The sequence below is a fragment of the Solanum stenotomum genome, chromosome 4, assembly GCF_019186545.1.
Source record: "Solanum stenotomum isolate F172 chromosome 4, ASM1918654v1, whole genome shotgun sequence".
NCBI lineage: Eukaryota > Viridiplantae > Streptophyta > Magnoliopsida > Solanales > Solanaceae > Solanum > Solanum stenotomum.
In genome coordinates this window covers 58,115,451-58,135,170 of record NC_064285.1, presented here as the reverse complement: position 1 = coordinate 58,135,170, position 19,720 = coordinate 58,115,451, and the positions used below count along the sequence as shown (strand labels likewise).

At 33.1% G+C, this 19,720-nt stretch overlaps 2 protein-coding genes across 3 annotated transcripts in view; both read left to right on the top strand.

Annotated features, from left to right (window-relative positions):
* LOC125863288 (replication protein A 70 kDa DNA-binding subunit B-like) overlaps nt 1–19,385 on the top strand; it is a 43,641-nt gene extending 24,256 nt beyond the window's left edge. For both annotated transcript variants that reach the window (XM_049543470.1, XM_049543471.1), the window contains exons 9-11: nt 17,640–17,763; nt 17,890–18,180; nt 19,103–19,385. In XM_049543470.1, the coding sequence (XP_049399427.1) occupies nt 17,640–17,763; nt 17,890–18,177 (412 nt within the window). In that variant the 3' untranslated portion in view covers nt 18,178–18,180; nt 19,103–19,385. The remainder of the gene's footprint in view (nt 1–17,639; nt 17,764–17,889; nt 18,181–19,102) is intronic.
* On the top strand, nt 15,914–17,259 carry LOC125863289 (uncharacterized). Its single transcript, XM_049543473.1, has 6 exons — nt 15,914–16,085; nt 16,175–16,460; nt 16,554–16,644; nt 16,801–16,934; nt 17,011–17,089; nt 17,171–17,259. Exons 1-5 carry the CDS (start codon nt 15,942–15,944, stop codon nt 17,031–17,033), a joined length of 678 nt encoding a protein of 225 aa, XP_049399430.1. The 5' UTR covers nt 15,914–15,941; the 3' UTR covers nt 17,034–17,089; nt 17,171–17,259.
* Nucleotides 19,386–19,720: the final 335 nt, after the last annotated feature.

Sequence of the window (19,720 nt, the reverse complement as noted above, 5' to 3'; positions counted from 1 at the left end):
TCTCGGGGGTAGCTCGGGGCGTGACACTTCCAATGATCAAAACTGTCCAACACAATAATACCAATAGATTCATCCTTCGTAGCAACATAAAGTTCTTCATATGCCTGTTGAACTACCAAACGCAATTCAAACTGTCAAAACATCTTCTATTAAATAACTTATCTTTCATTTATTCTAAAGTACAATGTTATGTCTTCAAAGACAATATATCATGTATTCATTGTAGGAAGAAGTACTCAATAAATCAACTAAAGAGCTTTTCTATGCATACTTCCATCAAAATATTGTAATGCTCATATGTTGTTTGTCATTAGTCTATATTAGGCTCATGCTTGCACATGGGTTTTTTTTGGTCAATTCTATGTATTTTTCCTATATTACATTACGTTATAAATTTTTTTTACAAATCATGACTTACTTCAAGCAGGAATGGAAGAACATAGAGATAATGTGCCTACCCAACAAACAACTTTTGACAAAAATTTGCGTCGACGTACTAGATATGCACAAATGTCACCGGAGAGAAAACAGTTATTTTTATCCCAGCTAAGAGCAAAAAGGGCTGAATCAAAAAGACAAAAAACCCTTCACCAATCAAATAGTACTGCTGCTCTTACAATTACCACTTCTTCATTATCTCCTCAACAAGGTTAGCTACGCATATTCTTATCTTCCTTCTATGAAATCTATCTTCTACATATATATAGCTATAGTTACACGCTTGAACTGACCTACTCTTAATAGATTTATTTTCCTCATTTTGTAGTTGTAGCTTCCAAACCTACAAATGTACCATCTACTTCAACTAGAAGAGAACATATCGTTACTTGCTTATCTACCTTCCAACTAGGTCAGTTCACAAATATTACTTCAACTATTTTTCTTGTATTCACTTTTAATAATTACCTAGCTATTTGTAAATATTTCCATTCGGCGGAATAGATACAACTTTAACAATAGCAACAGCCAAAGATTATCCGGATTTTTAAAAGTAGGGTGCTTTCAAATGGTCACAAGTCATTTGCAACTGCATACAATATGTCTGCTTTATTTCCCATATGGTATCTTCAGTCTATTTTAGTACTAATAGTGAATCATCCTGACAATATTCTTTATGCTACACAGAATTTTCTAATATAAAGTGTTTTTACTTTCGCAGAATATTTGCAATAATTATCTTGCTTTAGTGATGGTAGAAGACAACCTAACGAAGTTATGTTTTTCCTTTCCGTTCTTTCAATGATCAAAACTGTCCAACACAATAATAACAATAGATTCATCCTTCGCAGCAACATAAAGTTGTTTATATGGATAGCTTCAAAACTGTCAAAACATCTTCTATTACATAACTTATTTTCCATTTGTTCTAAAGTACAATCTTATGTCTTCAAAGACAACATATGATGTCATGATTGTACGAACAAGTACTCATTAAATCAATTGAACAGGTTTTCTATGCATACTTCCATCAAAATGTTGTAATAGTTATATAATGTTTCTCATTAGTCCATATTGGCCTCATGCTAACAAAAGCCTTTTTTTTTGGTCAATTCTCTGTATTTTTCTCACATTACATTAGGTTATAAATGATTTAAAGAAATAATGAATTACTTGAAACAGGAACGGAAGAAAATAGAGATAATGTGCCTACCCAAGAACCAACTTATGATAGAAATTTGTGTCGACGTACTAGATATGCACAAATGTCACCGGAGAGAAAAGAATTACTTCTATCCCAGCTAAGAGAAAAAAGGGCTGAATCAAAAAGACAAAAAAACCTTCATCAATCAAATAGTACTGCTACTCTTACAATTACCACTTCTTCATTATCTCCTCAGCAATGTTAGCTAAGCATATTCTTTTCTTCCTTTTGTTAAATCTCTCTTGTAAATATCTACAGCTATAGTTACACACTTCAACTAACTACAAACCTATCAGGTACCTCAAGTAGAGGAGAACATATAGTCAGTTGCTTATCTACCTTCGAACTAGGTCAGTTCAGAAATATTACTTCAACTATTTTGACTATGTTCATTTTTCATAATTACCTAGCTATCTCTAAATATTTCTATTCTTCATACTAGGATCAACATCAGCTGCATGTCATGGTGCAGGCAAATTACCTTCAACACATACTGCAAATAAAGGTATGCTTCTTTCTACCAAAATCATTAAAAACAATGTCTTCTTTTCACTTGATATATAACAAATAATTGCTTATTACCTTGCACAGGTAGAAATAAGTTAGAAGTCAATCTACAAAATGATAATTTAGTGCCAAAAGATTACTTGCTTTTAAAGAAAGTTCCAAATTGCAAATTTTGTGTAGCAAAAAGGTTTCAATATGAATCACCAGGTTTTTGTTGTGATAATGGATCAATTAGACTAGCTTCTCATAGGATGCCTACTGACTAGCGAAATTTGTTCTTGGGTGACTCCAAAGAATGTCAACATTTTCGCACTTACAGTAGAGTCTACTATAATATGTTTGCTTCACTTCACTTGGAGTACGTTATGATAGAGAATTAGCAAAGAGAAATCGTGGCATCTATACATTTAAGGTCCAAGGACAAATATATCACTTCATTGATGATTTGATATCCTCAACAGGAAAGGCAAAAAATTTACAATTATATTTCTATGATAATGAAAATGAGCTAACAAATCGAATGACATTATCAGATAATCTTAATGAGCTGATTGTTACAAAACTCATGGATATGCTCAAACTTAATCCTTATTCTACTTTTCTTAGATCGTTAACAGTTGTTCCAAATTTATCTGAATTTTACATTGCTCTAAACTCAAGTTCCAATTTAGACCAAAGAACATATAACTTACCAACTACATCTGAAGTTGGGACAATTTGGATTCAAGATCAATTAAATGATAAAATTCCCACACCACATATTCGAATTTACACTCATAGCAAAACCCAATTGGTCAATTACTATTATGGATGTTATGACCCATTACAATATCCATTATTGTTTCCTTATGGTCAAAATGGCTGGCATTGTGGTATTAAAAAATTCAACAAGACATATAGTTATTCCAAAACCCAAATTTCTTGTGAATCTGAGCAACTACCAAGTATTAAAAACATGACTTCTATTGATAGACTCTTTCACATTGAATCTACAGTTTTATCAAATGGATTAAGAAAAAGGGAGACTGTTTCTTGTCGTGAATATTATTGTTACAAAATTCAAATAAGAGATGAAGAACCAAATGAAACTTTACATTCTGGAAGGGTGTTTCAACAATACATAGTTGACCAATATATCAAACTTGAGACACAAAGATTAGATTTTGTTTCATTTAATCAGGATCTATTTAGAGTGAAAGCCTTTCAAGGAATTATTGATTTATTGAGGCAAGGAGAAAGAGATGCTTCCAATATTGGCAGACAAAAATTCCTTCCTGGTAGTTTCATAGGAGGCCCAAGAGATATGCGTCGAAGATATATGGATGCCATTGCTTTGGTACAACATTTTGGAAAACCAGACATATTTTTGACGATGACTTGTAATCCTTGTTGGCCTGAAATACAAGAACATTTACAGCCAATGGAAGAAGTTCAAAACAGACCTGATTTAGTTAGTAAAGTATTCAGAGCAAAAGTAGAAGAACTTAAAACAGATATTCAAAAAACTAACATATTTGGAAAGATTGCAGCTTTTATGTATACAATTGAGTTTCAAAAACGAGGTCTTCCACATGCCCATTTTCTCATTATACTTATGGATGGATATAAATTGCTAACGCCACAATCATATGATAAAATTGTATGCGCTGAATTACCTGATCCTCATATTGATCATCATCTATACAAACTTGTGACCAAGCACTTGATCCATGGTCCTTGTGGGTATTTAAATCCTTCAAATTCTTGCATGCAAAAAGAAGGAAAATGTAAGTTTAAATATCCAAAACAACTTACTGAACAAACAACCAAAGGAAAGAATTTGTATCCTCTTTACAAGAGACCAAAAATGATCACACCAATCAAAGTTAGAGGACACAACATTGATAATTCTTGGACTGTCCCGTACAATCCATTTTTACTGAAGAAATTTGATAGTCATATTAATGTTGAAATATGTTCTGACATTAAGGTTATCAAATACATTTACAAATATATTTGCAAAGGACATGACAAAATTGCATTCTTTGTACATAATAATGATACTAATGTAGAAATAGATGAAATCAAAGAATACCAATCTGCTAGATGGGTTTCTCCTCCAGAAACTGTGTGGCGTCTGTTTGCTTTTTCAATAAGTGAAATGACTCCAAGTGTTTGCCAGTTGCAATTGCATCTTGATGGACAATAATTTGTTTCTTTCAAAAATAACCAAACTATCGATCAAATAATAAGCAATCCAATGATAAAGAAAACGATGTTAACAGAATTTTTTCTTATGAACAAAATGAATAACGATGCTATAAATCTAAATTTACTATATAAAGAGTTTCCCCAACACTTTGTATGGTCATCATCATACAAAATGTGATCACGTCGAAAACAACGCCTTACTATTGGACGTATTGTCACATGTCATCCAACCGAAGGAGAAAAGATATTATCTTAGGTTGCTTCTAATGAACATAAGAGGACCAAGATCGTACGAAGATTTACGTACAATGAATGGAAAATGCTACACTACATTTAGAGAAGCTGCAGAAAAAAGAGGCTTATTACATTCTGATAACAATTTAATTGAGTGTATGTCTGAAGCTGTAAGCTATCAAATGCCTTATAGTTTAAGAAGACTATTTGCAACATTATTAGTTTATTGTAATCCTGGTAACCCAAAAGATCTTTGGAAAAAATATGAAGACTCTATGTCAGAAGATTTTAAAATAATTTCAACTATTACAAAAAAAGATATCCACCAGTTAGTTTTAAATCATATCAATGAAGTTTAACATTCACTAGGACATAACATAAATGAATTCAAAGATATATTTGGAAATGTTAGCTTTTCTAAAACAACTAATGAGGCGAAAGAAATAATTTTCGAAAGAAATATAATAGTCTCTGAAAAAGATATACATCTACAAAGCAAATTAAATGTTGAACAAAAAAGGGCATATGACATAATTCTTGAAAGAGTATATTCCAATAAATCAGGAGTTTTTTTCATTGATGGTCCTGGTGGAACAGGAAAAACTTTCTTTTATCGAGCTTTGTTGGCTGCTATAACAACAAAAGGATGCATAGCTTTAGCAACTGCAGCTTCTGGTGTCGCAGCTTCAATACTTCCAGGAGGACGAACAGCTCATTCACGTTTCAAAATTCCTATTGACATCGATGAAAATTTCACTTGCGATATTAGTAAACAAAGTTCATTAGCGACTCTAATTCAAGATTCAAAGTTAATTGTTTGGGATGAAGTCTCAATGGCAAAAAAAACATCATTGAAGCTCTTGATACACTTTTAAAAGATCTTATGAATACAAAAACCCTTTTTGGTGGAAAAGTTGTAGTTTTTTGGGGAGACTTTAGACAAACACTTCCTGTTGTTCGTAATGAGAAAAAAGAAGACTTTATTGGTCAAAGTTTATTATACTCCCATATTTGGAATTATCTCAAAAAATTGTGCTTATTTGAAAACATGCGTGCAAAAAAAGATCCAGCATTTTGTGCATATTTAATGAGAATTGGAAATGGACAAGAAAAAACTAACAACTGCAACAAAATTGAAATTCCCAATAATTTTGTCATTCCCTTTACACATGAAATAGAATCTTTGAATCTTCTGTTTAATGTAACTTATCTTGATTTCCGTACATTCTATTCTAATCCATCTTTTACAACTTCCAGTATTATTTTGACAACAAAAAATGACTTTGTTCATGAAATAAATGACATGCTTATACATAGATTTCCCGATGATGTTACAGTCTATACAGCTATTGATGAAACAATAGAACCAAATGATCAGTGCCAATTTGAAGATTTCTTGCACACCTTACATCCTGCTAACTTACCACCTTATAGATTAACTTTGAAAAAAAATTGTCCAGTTATATTATTAAGAAACTTAAATCCTACTGAAGGTTTATGCAATGGTACACGATTGATATGTCATGATTTTAAGTCACATGTTATCAGTGCTACTATTTCTAGTGGTGATTTTATAAATAAACATGTTTTTATTTCAAAGATATCATTATTGGCATCACAAGATGAGAAGCTACCAGTTCCCTTCAAAAGAACACAATTTCCAATAAGGTTATGTTTTGCTATGACTATAAACAAACCTCAAGGTCAAACATTAGATTTTGTTGGAATATATTTGCGTGAACCAGTTTTTTCACATGGACAACTTTATGTTGCTTTATCTCGAGCAAAATGTTCAGACAGCGTAAAAATATTAATACGTCCGCCTACAGCAGCGGACACAAATGATCATTCTACATATAATGTAGTTTATGACGAAATTATTCGAAAAGCATTCTCATGATACTTTTAAAAGCAACAAATGTAACAACTAACCACCCTCATATTACACACTCTTAAATTTCAGATCATTTTACTTCAGTTGGTTTTTTAAAAGATAAGTAACAATTAATAGTTGATATTACTTAGCTCTCAATTTCACCTCCATTTACGTCTGATGATTTCGAGGTCCCACTAATTTCACAACTATACATTTCTCTGTGTTTTATGTATTTTTCTCATGAGTTTATTTCATCTATGTTCTCACTTCGTTTTGCCCTTGGTCCATTGTGTTTTCCTGTAGTTTTTTTTTCATACTTCCAACGATCTGCTGGGCATAGAAGTGACCGTGGAATGGAAGAACGATTTCGCTATTGGAGGAACACTACATTCAGTTCATCTATATCTGAACATTAAGCTTTAAAACACAACAATTGTTGATGAGGACAGGTACCCCCACATTGTAATTCCTTTTTATTCTTTCTGTTCTGTCTTTGTTCTTCTTATTTTTTGTTCTTCATTGCATCTGCGAAAATATCATTTATTGCCTATATTTAGTTTGAACATGCATTACATCTTGCTTCTCTTTCAGCTTATCTATTTGTGCGTGTAAATCTGTTGAAAGACTCTTTTTTCCCATCTGTTTCTCAATTGAACAATTGTTGAATTATTTGTTTATGCTTTTACTATGCAATAAAACAAGTCGTTGTTTCTCTTCTATAGTACTACGGAATTTTCAACAGCGTACTTTTGCTCCAAACCACTAATTTTGATTGGATATCTGAATCCAACAGGTCAATTTGATGTATTAACTTCTCTCTATAAAAAGTCCGACTTACAGTTTTCTTTTCAATTAATTAAATATCTACATTCGCTGGAACTTCTTGAAGTTATGACAATTAGTCTATTATTCACTAATTTACTTCTTTGAATCCAAAATATGGACACAGTCTTGATGACTTGCAGGTAATGGAGCTTTCTACAAATAACTTAATCTTGTTTTTGAATCAAATGCGTAATAGTAACAACTACTTTATAAATGTCTTGTAGTATCTCCCTACGACAGAATTTTGTATTATTTTTGTATTCTACCAAACAAGCTGAACCTTCCATCACTTTATTAAAATATATTCTTCCCTAAATTGTTAAAGGTGCTTTCTTTACCAAAATGTAGATTCTAAGTTTCGTATGACATTATAGCAAATACTATAGTCATTAAGTCAAGGTCTATACTAAGTTATAAAAGGACCATTCATTTTCCTCTCCTTATCCATTAAAGTGGCAGGAAAGTCGATTATATAGATAGAGATTCTGACAGGCATTTTTGACGTCATGATTATAATGATGACAAGGACAAAAACGACAAAGGACAGCTTATAATAGTACTGCAAATTTGACTTACTTTCCCTGGAATACATTCATTTTGATGCATTTTCCTCATGCCTGCACAGCTGTACCAGCTTTGATACAATAATAAGTATCAATGAACTAATAAATGTGTGCAAAATAAACATAGTAACTTAATACTTTTACAACATTTTAAGTAAGCCATATTAAATACGAAATGAAGTAGCGGCTAGCATGGTAGGATAGGATCAATATATTATCCATGAAACATAGGGGATATTTCATCGCATTAATTATTGAGTTTAACTACAATAAAAATTATCAGCTGGTACAGAAATTCCGTGGTCATTTTTTTGTAAAATTTGAACGTCGGATGTGTTGTTGGACTTTAATATCAATATGATTTGTGGATCGGTAGTTTGTCCAAATCCAATCAATTTTTTGCCATTGAATTCTTGAATATCAAGACATACAAGATAGTAATTGAGCTACAAAATAGATTCACTCTTAAAGTGTTAACATAATCATGTTCAAATGAACTGTCTTTTATTGCCTTATCACATGGCCCATGTCTTGGCCAATCAACCTTTATCTCTCACCATATGACCTGACATTGTGAGGGAAGGTTTTTTTGTTAATATGGTCATTTTCAATATTAATATATTTTACGTAGATTAATCTACTCCCTTGCTTTAATTTGAATTTTTTCCCTTTTTCGCATCTTCGGTATCTTTTCGTATTTCACCTAACTCAATTTGGGCTTTTAGGGTTAAGCCGTCATTGATGATATTTTGTAACTATATCTATTGTCATTTCTAATTGGTTTCCTTGTCCTACGAAACTTTCCACCTGAAACAGAAACGGCAAAATTCTCCTGACTAACCACTCGCCAGCCGTTTTCTTTAGAGGCACCAAAGGTTCACTCTCATGGTTCATCTTGCGAAATAGTAACAACTCTCTTATCTCTTCACAAAATTTTAGGTTTTTTACTCTCAATAGGTTTTGCCATGAGTGCTGAGTCAAAACCGGTGATTAACTCGCTTACCACAAGCACATGAAACTGAAGAAAGGCGTACGATTTGAAACCAATGGTTTCCTCTTCTATTTCACAAGCTTCCTCTATACCGAAACTGATTTCATATCTAAAATCGGCTTTTCATCATAAGGAGTTCTCTCTGGTTAAAGGAATTTTAGCAGACCGTGAAAAACACCTGTGGACAAAAATTCAAAATCTTAAGAAATATTTTGAATCTGTAAAAACTGAGTCAGATTTAGCAGAGATCCTTTTAATAAAGATCTCCATCAGCACCAGAAGCTTTACTATTCACTTCTACAACATCATCATCCTTCGCTTCCAAATCTTCTACCATTTTTTCAATCACTCAGACATCCACACCACGATTTTTAGCAGCTTCTTCCTCAAGCAGTGATACTCTACTTTCCAACTCTTTCAACTTTTCCAAATACAACTTCAGTTTTGCCTCAACTTCAGTTTTTTCATTTTTTAGCTCCTCATTTTTCCTCTACATATCCTTCAATCGATTCTCCATCGACTCAAGGATATGCAGAGGAAAAATGAGGAGCTAAAAAATGAAAAAGCTGAAGTTGAGGCAAAACTGAAGTTGTATTTGGAAAAGTTCAAACAGTTTGAAAGTACAATATCACTTTAGGAGGAAGAAGCTGCAAAAAATCGTGTTGTGGATGTCTGAGTGATCCAAAAAATGCTAGAAGATTTGGAAGCCGAGGATGATCATGTTCTAGAAGTGAATAGTAAAGCTTCTGGTGCTGATGGACATCTTCAACAAAAGCAGTTATCACCACCTGCGCCTCCATCGGTTGATTCAACTGCAAATAGAAATGGAAATGCCAGTGGTAAATGAAGAGGCGAAGGTATTATTATGCTTATATCTGTCTTGTTGACCTTTTTTTTACAGTTATGTACTCAATTTGTGTATGGTTTTCAATTTCGATTAGGGAGTTACAGTTATTAACTGATGGTTTTTCTGCTATGCTTAAGCTTTACTTATCTATGCATGCATGTTGTAATTTTTTCTTGCCTTTGGATCTAAACCTAACTCTTAAGTATTTATGTGGAACTGGGAATGTGGTAGACACTAATATGGTAATTGCGTGCAGTGGATGTGGTTTGTATTCCTTTGTTTTTTATTTCAAAGTCTACAATTAACATGGTCACATGACTGTAGCTGCAGGCAGTGGTAACACGGACTTCATTTCTACAAAAATGAATCTGGTTAATTGTCCTGATGTCCAGACATTTCATCCCATGCCTTCTGCTGGTCGTTCTGCTCAACTGAATACCAATGTTTCCAACATAGAAAATAAAAGACGCCATTCAGAGCAAGCAGGTACAGATGATTTCTCATGCTTATTCTTACATTTCTGTTCTTAATTGTGGCATTCAACCCATATCTCAACTTCTTTCTCTTTCACAAGTGAGAATATCAATCCTTTTGGTTCTGTCTTGACAATATCAATCTTTTCTGTCTGTAACTTGACCAAGATATTTGCTTCTATATGTTGCATAGTGTATCAACAGAAAAGTTGAAACATCTTCAGTCTCTATAGAATTTATTATTGTTCATTTAACAAACTTTATCAACCATACTTCATTGTACCTTCACCTTAGTGGAAGAACATAGGGTCTTTACCTTGTATCACATAACATTAATTGAAAAGTAAACGACGTCTTCATTCTCTATAGAATTTATTATTGCTCATTTAACAAACATTATCAACCATACTTCATTGCAGCTTCACTTTAGTGGAAGAGCATAGGGTCTTTACCTTGTATCACATAACATTAATTGAAAAGTAAACGCAAACTAGCCTTTTCAGTTGCTCTCTCAACCTGTTAAAATTATTGTACCAACTTCACACATTTGGGGAATAGAATTGTCAATTTCTTAGTGCTCAAAAGGCAGCAAATGAACTCAGCTACAGCGAGGAGTAGAAGGTACATTTTAGCTCCATGTGGTTTACTGACAACCTTACTTCTCATGCTAACTTGCTACGTACAGAATAACTACCCTTCCTTTTGTCTCAGTTCATTCTCCATCCATATGACTGCAATTTCACAAGCAAAGCACATATCATCGTGCAGTCCTGCTGATCTGCTCTACTGCAGAAGAAGGCCACAGAAAGATCCACCATTTATATCAACAACATGATGAATTAACTAATAGACTACATGGTCCCACCAGGGCAGATAGAGTCTGAAGACTAACTTAACTAACTCTGTGAGTTCCATCAAAAGTACATTCTTCTTTTCCTTAAGCATATTCTGTTTGAATATGCAAAGCTTCTTTGGAGTTCATTCATCTTCCAAGCTAACAAAGGTATGCTGCCTGCCTTTGCTCTGCTCATTTTCCTCTCTTTCCTGGACAATTAGTTGGATCTCTGTTTGCTTTCTTGTAGTTCTTATAAAATTAAACGACTTCTTAATTATACACAGTGCAATCAATGACATAGACATATTATAAAATCATTCCCTCAAACTAATTGTTGTCAACAGAAAAGTGTCTAGCTTGTTAGGAGTAAATTGTCATTCGTAATAAGTGAGGGTTTCATCAGTTCAACCAAATCAATAAATTGCTTGCACTTGTACATTTAAGGCTACTTCTGTAAATAGATAAAAAATGAAGGCCACTTCTATTTTGCTTTTTTGGTTTCTGCGTCGTTTAAACATTGCAACAACTCAAGGCTCTCTTCTGTTGACACCTATTAGCTACCTCCATTGCAGCTGCCACCTGTTATTTCTTTCTTCCTCTACATCTGTGAATAGCAAGGCTTCTTTAGAGTTTATCGATCTTCCAAGCTAACAAAGGTATGCTGCCTGCCTTTGCTCTGCTCATTTTCCTCTCTTTCCTGGACAATTAGTTGGATCTCTGTTTGCTCTCTTGTAGTTCTTATCAAATTAAATGACTTCTTAATTATACACAGTGCAATCAATGACATAGACATATTATAAAATCATCAAGTCAAAGCAATTGTTGTGATGAGAAAAGTCTCTAGCTTGTTAGGAGTAAATTACGCACTAAGTTCGTGTCCTTTTACATAAGCAAATCTTACTGCATATTTGGTCATTCTCTTCTACTCTCTATATTCATTTCAATCGGAACAAAAGGGCTCTTATCAAATGTAATTATACCTAAATAGGTTATATGATATAAAGGTAATGCCCTCTAAACAAATCAAAGTAATATAATGTAGCAGTTCCATGTACTAATGTGCAAATGTCAGTCAATTTTTTCGTTAGTTGCCTTAGTTAGTATTGATTTACAGTATATATGTCGTGTCAAACTAGAGGAAAACTCCACTCTATGTCTTACTACTTCTGGGATTTCTACATTGCTGATGTCCATAACAAATATGTAGTCAATAGGTGAGTAAAAGATAATTCAACAGGAAAGAACAACTTCTTAATTTGCAGAATAAACTACAGTACTTTAGCTGAAACAACTCTACACTAAAGAGACAGTTAACTTTGGGAATTATCCAAAGATTCAACAACTTTACCCAATGTATTAACGACATATATGCTTGACCCTCACACACAGCTGCTATTTGCGCCTTTACCACATATGTGCCTTTTAATATATGTTCTACTCTTGGTAGGCTGTCATTTGACCTTTTAGTTAATTAGAGTGGTCTCAAGAATGCAATCTTCATTTGAATCTTCACTTTTGCATAGTTTTAACTAATACACTGCATACTTGTTACACCTTATGTAGGATTTTCGAACTCACACTTCTTCAGCTGCTGAAATAGAGAACAAACTTCTGACTGACAAACGTAAGTTTCTGCATTTTCCTACTCTATAGTTTTTTTTCCTCTGTTACTGTTGTGCTATATTCTTCAGTCTACATTGTACTATGTTATTTTGTGTTGACTGACCCTAATTGAACACCAAGATATTACCTTCAATAAAAGAACTTTGTTAAATACTTGCCGTCAGATGTCTAGCACTAAACGAAAAATGAATGCAATCCTGCCTGAACAAACAGGTACTACCAAAAAGGATGCCAAAAATCTGAGAAACCCAATTTCTTACCATGAAATACCAACTGAAAAAAGGGTATCTCTTCTGGCACTACGGCAGGCAGAATACTCTGCTCAAACACATGCTCTTCCCCAAAATCTTGCTGCTGTCCATTTTACAAAGACTAACTCTGGCCGTCAAAGTATAACTCTACCACAATCTACTGTGTTCCTTCAGAATAAACCATCACCTATTACGTCGACATCTCAATGCCAGAGCTTGTTCCACTTAGTATACTTAATTCTGCCTGTAATCATATAGGCTCGAATCATTCACATTTAAAGTCCCTAATAATGTCAAAATACACATTAATGAATTTCCCTTACTATAGGAGAAAGCTACAAAGAGTATCATTCAAGTTTCGCATGTAGTAAAGGAAAAGGAAAAGGCAGTGAAAATATTCATTACTCAAAGCTATATAATATCTAATTTTACATTAATTTTTTGCACAGTGTCATATTATATATTTCGAGTATTTACTTTGCTTATAATTTAAGACTATAGCACACATGTTCATTGTAAACACTAAACACTAGCTTTCTCTACTCTTCTGTATTTCATATGTCATCAGTTGAAAGAGACAGTTCATATATATTTAAAGAACACAGTCAATTAGACCATACATTGTGTTATTTTCATTGCAGCTTTTAACTTCTTCTTCTTCCTAATTTTGAGAAGACAGACATATATATATCCTAAAGCACATACTTTCTCTTCCATTGTAGGTCAGCCATTTTCTATTTGGACGAAAGATCAATGTGCTTGTTCAACTTCTTACCATGAAGATAATAAGAATCTATAGGAACATCACCAAAGTGCTGCGACAATGACATTGTACACACAGCTTCAATCAGCTCGCACCTCATCGCTAATGTAGATGCTGAAGTACCAATACTGCAGCAGGTACCAGAATTTTCTATTTGTTTTCAAAATCCCTTTCAGGCTTTATTTCTTCTGAACATTTCTCAACTAATATTACAAACTTTCTTCCGACTGAAGGAGTACTCCATAAGGCATATACATGTTTCCTGCTAAAGTCAGACGCACAACCAAAAAAACCTATTGAATGTCTTAAAGCAACAATTCAAACAATGGTATCTCAGGTTAGCACTAATGATTTACTTAATTTCTAAATGTTTTTAGATCCATTGTTCAACATATATTACAAATGAAGAATCTAAATTACATTATTTTTGTTATACCAATAGAGCAGTAATAATCTCTGTGTGTTTGTCAACTTACTATTTTCCTACAATACTAACCAGATGACACATGATTTGATGTATGTGTCTGTGTGTGTATATATATATATACACACATATATATATATATATATGTGTGTGTGTGTGTGTGTGTATATATATATACATAGATAGATAGATAGATAGATAGATAGATAGATAGATAGATACATAAATATTTTTTATCCTTATTTAGAAAGAACAATTAAACTACAACTGTCTTCATACAAATTCATGGAGTTTTGGTTGCCAATGAAATAATGCCAAAAAACAGACAAAATCATTGCAGTGGGTAGTCAAATGTAATGATTTTGTCTCTTTTTTGACTACCAAATATACTGATTTTCTGCCTTTTTTGGCACAATTTCATTGGCAACCAAATCCCCATGAATTTCTAACAAGACACATGTAGTTTTTTTGTCCTTTATAATTTCTATATTTGTAAATTAAATAAAAACAACAAATTAGATAAGGGTAAGGTAATACATATTTATATATATATATATATATATATATATATATATTCATCTTTTATATAATATTACCCTTATATATATTTTACTGATACAACAGAAATTTAATAGCCTTTCATTGAAGAACAAATTTTGCTCCCTTTCTCAAGTATTATTTCTTCCCTTTTCATCTTTTCCCTTTTCCCATTTTCAATTTTTCTTGCAGATTCTGCTTATCACCAACACAGAAAATAAAAATAGATAAAAATTACAGTTATTAGTTCGACGTCAATTACTATGGTATTACATTTGTACTCATATTGCAAATGTAAAACCCAAAGTAAAAATGAATTTCCTGTTTGATGGCTCATATTTAATGCTTTCAATACTATTCATTCTTTCATAGATATACCATGGGCCCAAGAGTATGCTTTTACCTTAATGCCCAACATCATGAAAATATCTCCACGATAGCTGTTTTCTTTTGTCTTTTTTTTTGGTTTCTTTTTTTGGAAATTTTAAATAGTAACATGAAAGTTTAGTTTCTATGAATAAAGTTTTTCCTATTGTTTTTCCGAAATGTATAGTGGTTTCACTCAACTTTCAGAGATAATTGTTGTTGTTTTAATATTCTGCAACATTTTCTGTCCCTGTAACAGCTTCTCTGTGAAAAAAGAATTGTCCAATTGTACTTTGCACATTATTAATGCCTGCTAACTGATTTTATGTCTTCATTGAGCTCTACTAAAGGGCCCTAACAGATTTACACATGACTCTACTTCTACTATGACAACACTGTTGTTTTTCTTTTCATTTGTTCTTCATTTTGTTTTTGTTTGGAACATACAAACTTTATTATGTTTCCGCAGTTTATATCTCATACAACCCAATAGTAAGCAGTACAACTCTGAAGTAGTATACTTTGTTTGCTCATTTTGGCTGTAGCTGCTTTGTTTGTATCCGATTATCAATCTCCTACTTCCACATTCTACAATTGTATAGCAGTATCTCATGATTGACAAAGAATTAATAGCACGTAAATGGTTACCCGATGAAGATGGCAGCAAAAATCAATAGTCTGATACATGCTATGTCATCTTTTATGAGTTTCTACTCTGTGTTCAGTCTTTGTCCTAACTTGCTTTTACAAGAGTTTCTTAATGCTTTGTTTCTACATTAGAAGCTCATTTATGCAGCTAGAAGGTGCATTTTACTCCACAGTACTACTTTCATTTGATTCGTTTTCCCCTTTTGTCTAAACAAATGAAACAATGTTGCATGCCCCTTATTTAATCAACCCTGTTCATAAAAAAATCAACTAACCAAGTACTTTGAATTAATATTCATGTTATCCTGCAGATACTACTATTTAGTTAACTACATTTCCTACAAACATGGTACTAAGAGTGAACATCGACCAAATAGAACCAGCAACACGAGATTGGATTTGCAAAGTTCAAATTGTTGAAATAGGACGCCCACGAGAAAGCCTTGACAAGAAATGTACATTCCAAAATTTGATTTTGGAAAATGAAGAGGTCAGGTCATTATTATATTTTATGTTATCACTATTGCTCTTTTCCTCTCAACTTAGTTAATCTCAACTTTCTATAACTCTTACTTTCAGGAATGCCAAATTAAGGTTGTTATGTACGCTGACGAAATTGAGCAGTATGCAGATAAGCTTAAACTCCTCCATACCTACCTGATCTCTACTGCAAGAGTGAAAGTCTCTCCAACTTCATACAGCAAACCAATACATAAATTTTACTGGATTCTTGACAAAGAAACAGTAATTGAACAAATCAAACCATCTCATGAAGTTGAAAAACCACTTCCACCGCCAACCAAGCTGAATATCACAAGCTTTGACAGCATTCCTCATCTGATGGTTGATTCTGCTGCTGAAATAGGTATATCCATCATACTAGCTATTATCAGACTGAAATATACATCTGCACTGCTGCAAAAGACTTGCAACAATTCATTATGTATTATATACACAGATATCCTGGAAATCGTTCTTCGTTGTGGTCCTCAAAAAAACGTCGGTCGCAGTCATCACAGGTGTCGAGAAATTACCCTTTGTGACAATCAGTAAGTATAACATTTGACATTCTATTTTCCCCTTTTCTGCAAATATTTCGAATCAGTAACCACTTTTTCCCTTTCTATGTTCACATCATCAATTATCATCTAACCATTATTTATCATAGTACTTACTCTTCTGTCCTTATGTTCTCACTCTGTCAGGCAAATTCAGTTTCTCTTCACTCTATGGGAGGATTTCGGAGAAATAGAAGGACATGAATTTGCCTCTAAAATGGCAACAGAGGCAGATCTGCTTGTAATCCTCGGAAGGAGTATAGGAATCTCTACTTATCAAGGTACGTATACGATCAACTTCTTACCAACATAATTTTATATAATAACAAAACAATATACAACCTATGTGTTATACAGGGTTGTCACTGCAGACTAGATAGAATTCCACAGTACGTGTGAATCTGAATTACCCACAGGCAATGGCACTCATGAACTGGTACTCACATTTCATATTTATTCTATAGCTTTAAATTGCATGTAAAGAACCTACTAAACATATTATATGTTCTAACAATAGGGCAAAAGAAAACAAAACAATGTTGTTAAGTTGTCCATCAGAGAAAACCTCAACAAGCTCATCTATCGCTCCCATGATAGTCACTACTGTTTCCCAACAACTTCTCTCTATTGCAGAAATCTCATCTGCACCTTCTGTAAGTCATAGTTGAACCTGCTCATTTGAGAGTATCCTTATTCAGTTTCTCATTATGTAGCTTTGCCTAAATAATCAAAACTTCCCACAGATGGGAGTGTTCTATGTTGAAGCCGAGATGGCCGTATTAGATGAATTCCAACACTTTTGTGTGCTTGAATGCTCAGGATGCAAATAGAAGAAATGGACAAAGGACAGAAAGGATTTTGAATGTCCAAAATGCAATCGGAAAACAGCCTTAGTGACTCGGTACTATACTTTTGACTTCTAAATAACACTTTCTACAAAATATACCGTATAGTATACACATATTTGAAACTTCCCTTCATTTCAGTTGTAGCTTCCAAATTGATATTATTGACAATACTGCTACAACCACAGCATCTATCTCTGCTGAATTAGGAGAAAAATTACTGTCCATGACAGCAGAAGACATATTTGACATAACTTGCACTAAGGTTATCTCTCATTTCCACTGGCTACTTGCACAGACTTATTCTCATAATACCATATATCTTCGGCACAAACTGTTTACCACATATGCTTTGTTCTAAACTGTTTGTTCTAACTTGTTATATTTACAGCGACAATCATTGTCTCTTAATCATGTCCATGAGATGTTGTCAGACAAAGTATTCAAAATTCAGCTAAGGAAGTCATTTTGGGCCAGCTCAAATACCACACATGCAACTTTGTCCATTCTTTCCTACATGGAAAAACAACATGCTCCACAGACCACCACTGATAGGACTTCTAAAAAGATAAAACCTTTGGAAATAAGTGAGGTAGAAGTGATGGCAACAACTACTGCAGTTGGTTCTTCAAATGCACCGCCAAAATTTGAACCACCCACACCAACCAAAAAGGTCTAAAAGGTCAGTCTACATCTCACTTTCACACCAAACTATAGCTCAGAATGATTACCAATTCTACATATTTACAATTAAGTCAAAAATTGCTGCTAAAAGCCTCTACTTTTAGCTGTAATTTGCTTTCTTTTATACACGTATCCATATAGTTCCTGTAAAACATTGTAACTGTCATACTTATGTTATACCCCTGCTTTCGCACTTGCTCTTATCTCCTTTCAAATTTCACAATTTTTTTATGTTTATGTCTGACATAACATTGCAAAGTCTCACATTAATTCAGGGTTAAAAACTCTCTATCCATGTTCATATCCATGCTCAAATCAAGTGGTTAACATTTTCTTTTTAATTCCTCATCTCATGTTGACTGTTGAATTAGCTTATTTTAGTTACAACAATTCACGAACTTCATTACTTCACAGTTAGCAGCAGCTCTTTTGCACACTGCCAGGAATTTTTGACTCCTTCCTATTTCTACTCCTTCCAACAGCTCAACTCACATCCAATCAAACTGCCTTTCAACACTAAAAAACATAATCACAGTCAAAGAAATCCTTATGTCTCCTGTGTGTTTGTGATAGCATAAAACTGTAGCCTCCTTTTGCTCTTTCGTTAATGTTTATCAATTCACACTCCAATATAAGCCTATTTACATATTTTTCTGGATAACTTGCATTGCGTACATTCTTCTACATTTTTCTTATTCTACTTTGTTATGATGTCATACACTATAATACAAAGTTATCAATAGCAAGAATAGGAACGAGGTTTCGGTCTACTAGCTAACCTCACACAGATTCAACAGCAAATTTATCACTTTTATGATGATTCCATGCATTTCTTTCTATTTTATCCCTATATTAAAATAACTTTGCTATCTCTTGCCATATTTGCACTTTCTAACATACTTTAAACTGTCTAATTGCAGGAACTCCCTCACACCATTTTGTCACTTTTGCTTATGATAGGGACAATATAATGAATGACTCTCCCTATGCTCTGGTTTATTGCATGAAGAAGGTTAGCTATGGACAAGCAAACTGCAGTGTCCTCTAAATATGATACTGCAACATGTACTATATTATTTTGGTTATATTCCATTAGTTAGTATGTGCGAATCGTTCAACTCGACATCATACTGATGTCTATTGTACATATTCTGAATATTTGTACTAGTACATAATATAATATATGATATTATCTATCTTCTACAAATGCCCTGACCCTTGATTCATTAATATTACAATATTTTTACAACCATAATATTTTGACTATTGGGCCCGTGCTTGCCATGGGCCTCCCCACCCTAGTCTATATATAAAAAGAGAAGAAAAAATGACACATGTCAACACCACAAAATTTTCAGATTTTTAAATAATTAATAATCAATAATTAAATAAATAAATAAATAAATATAGACACATGTCAATAATTAGAATTAGAATGACACATGTCAACAATACAAATTTTTATAATTTTAAAAGTTAACTAATTTTAAATAATCAATAATTAATTAAATAAATATATACATGTGTCAATAATTACA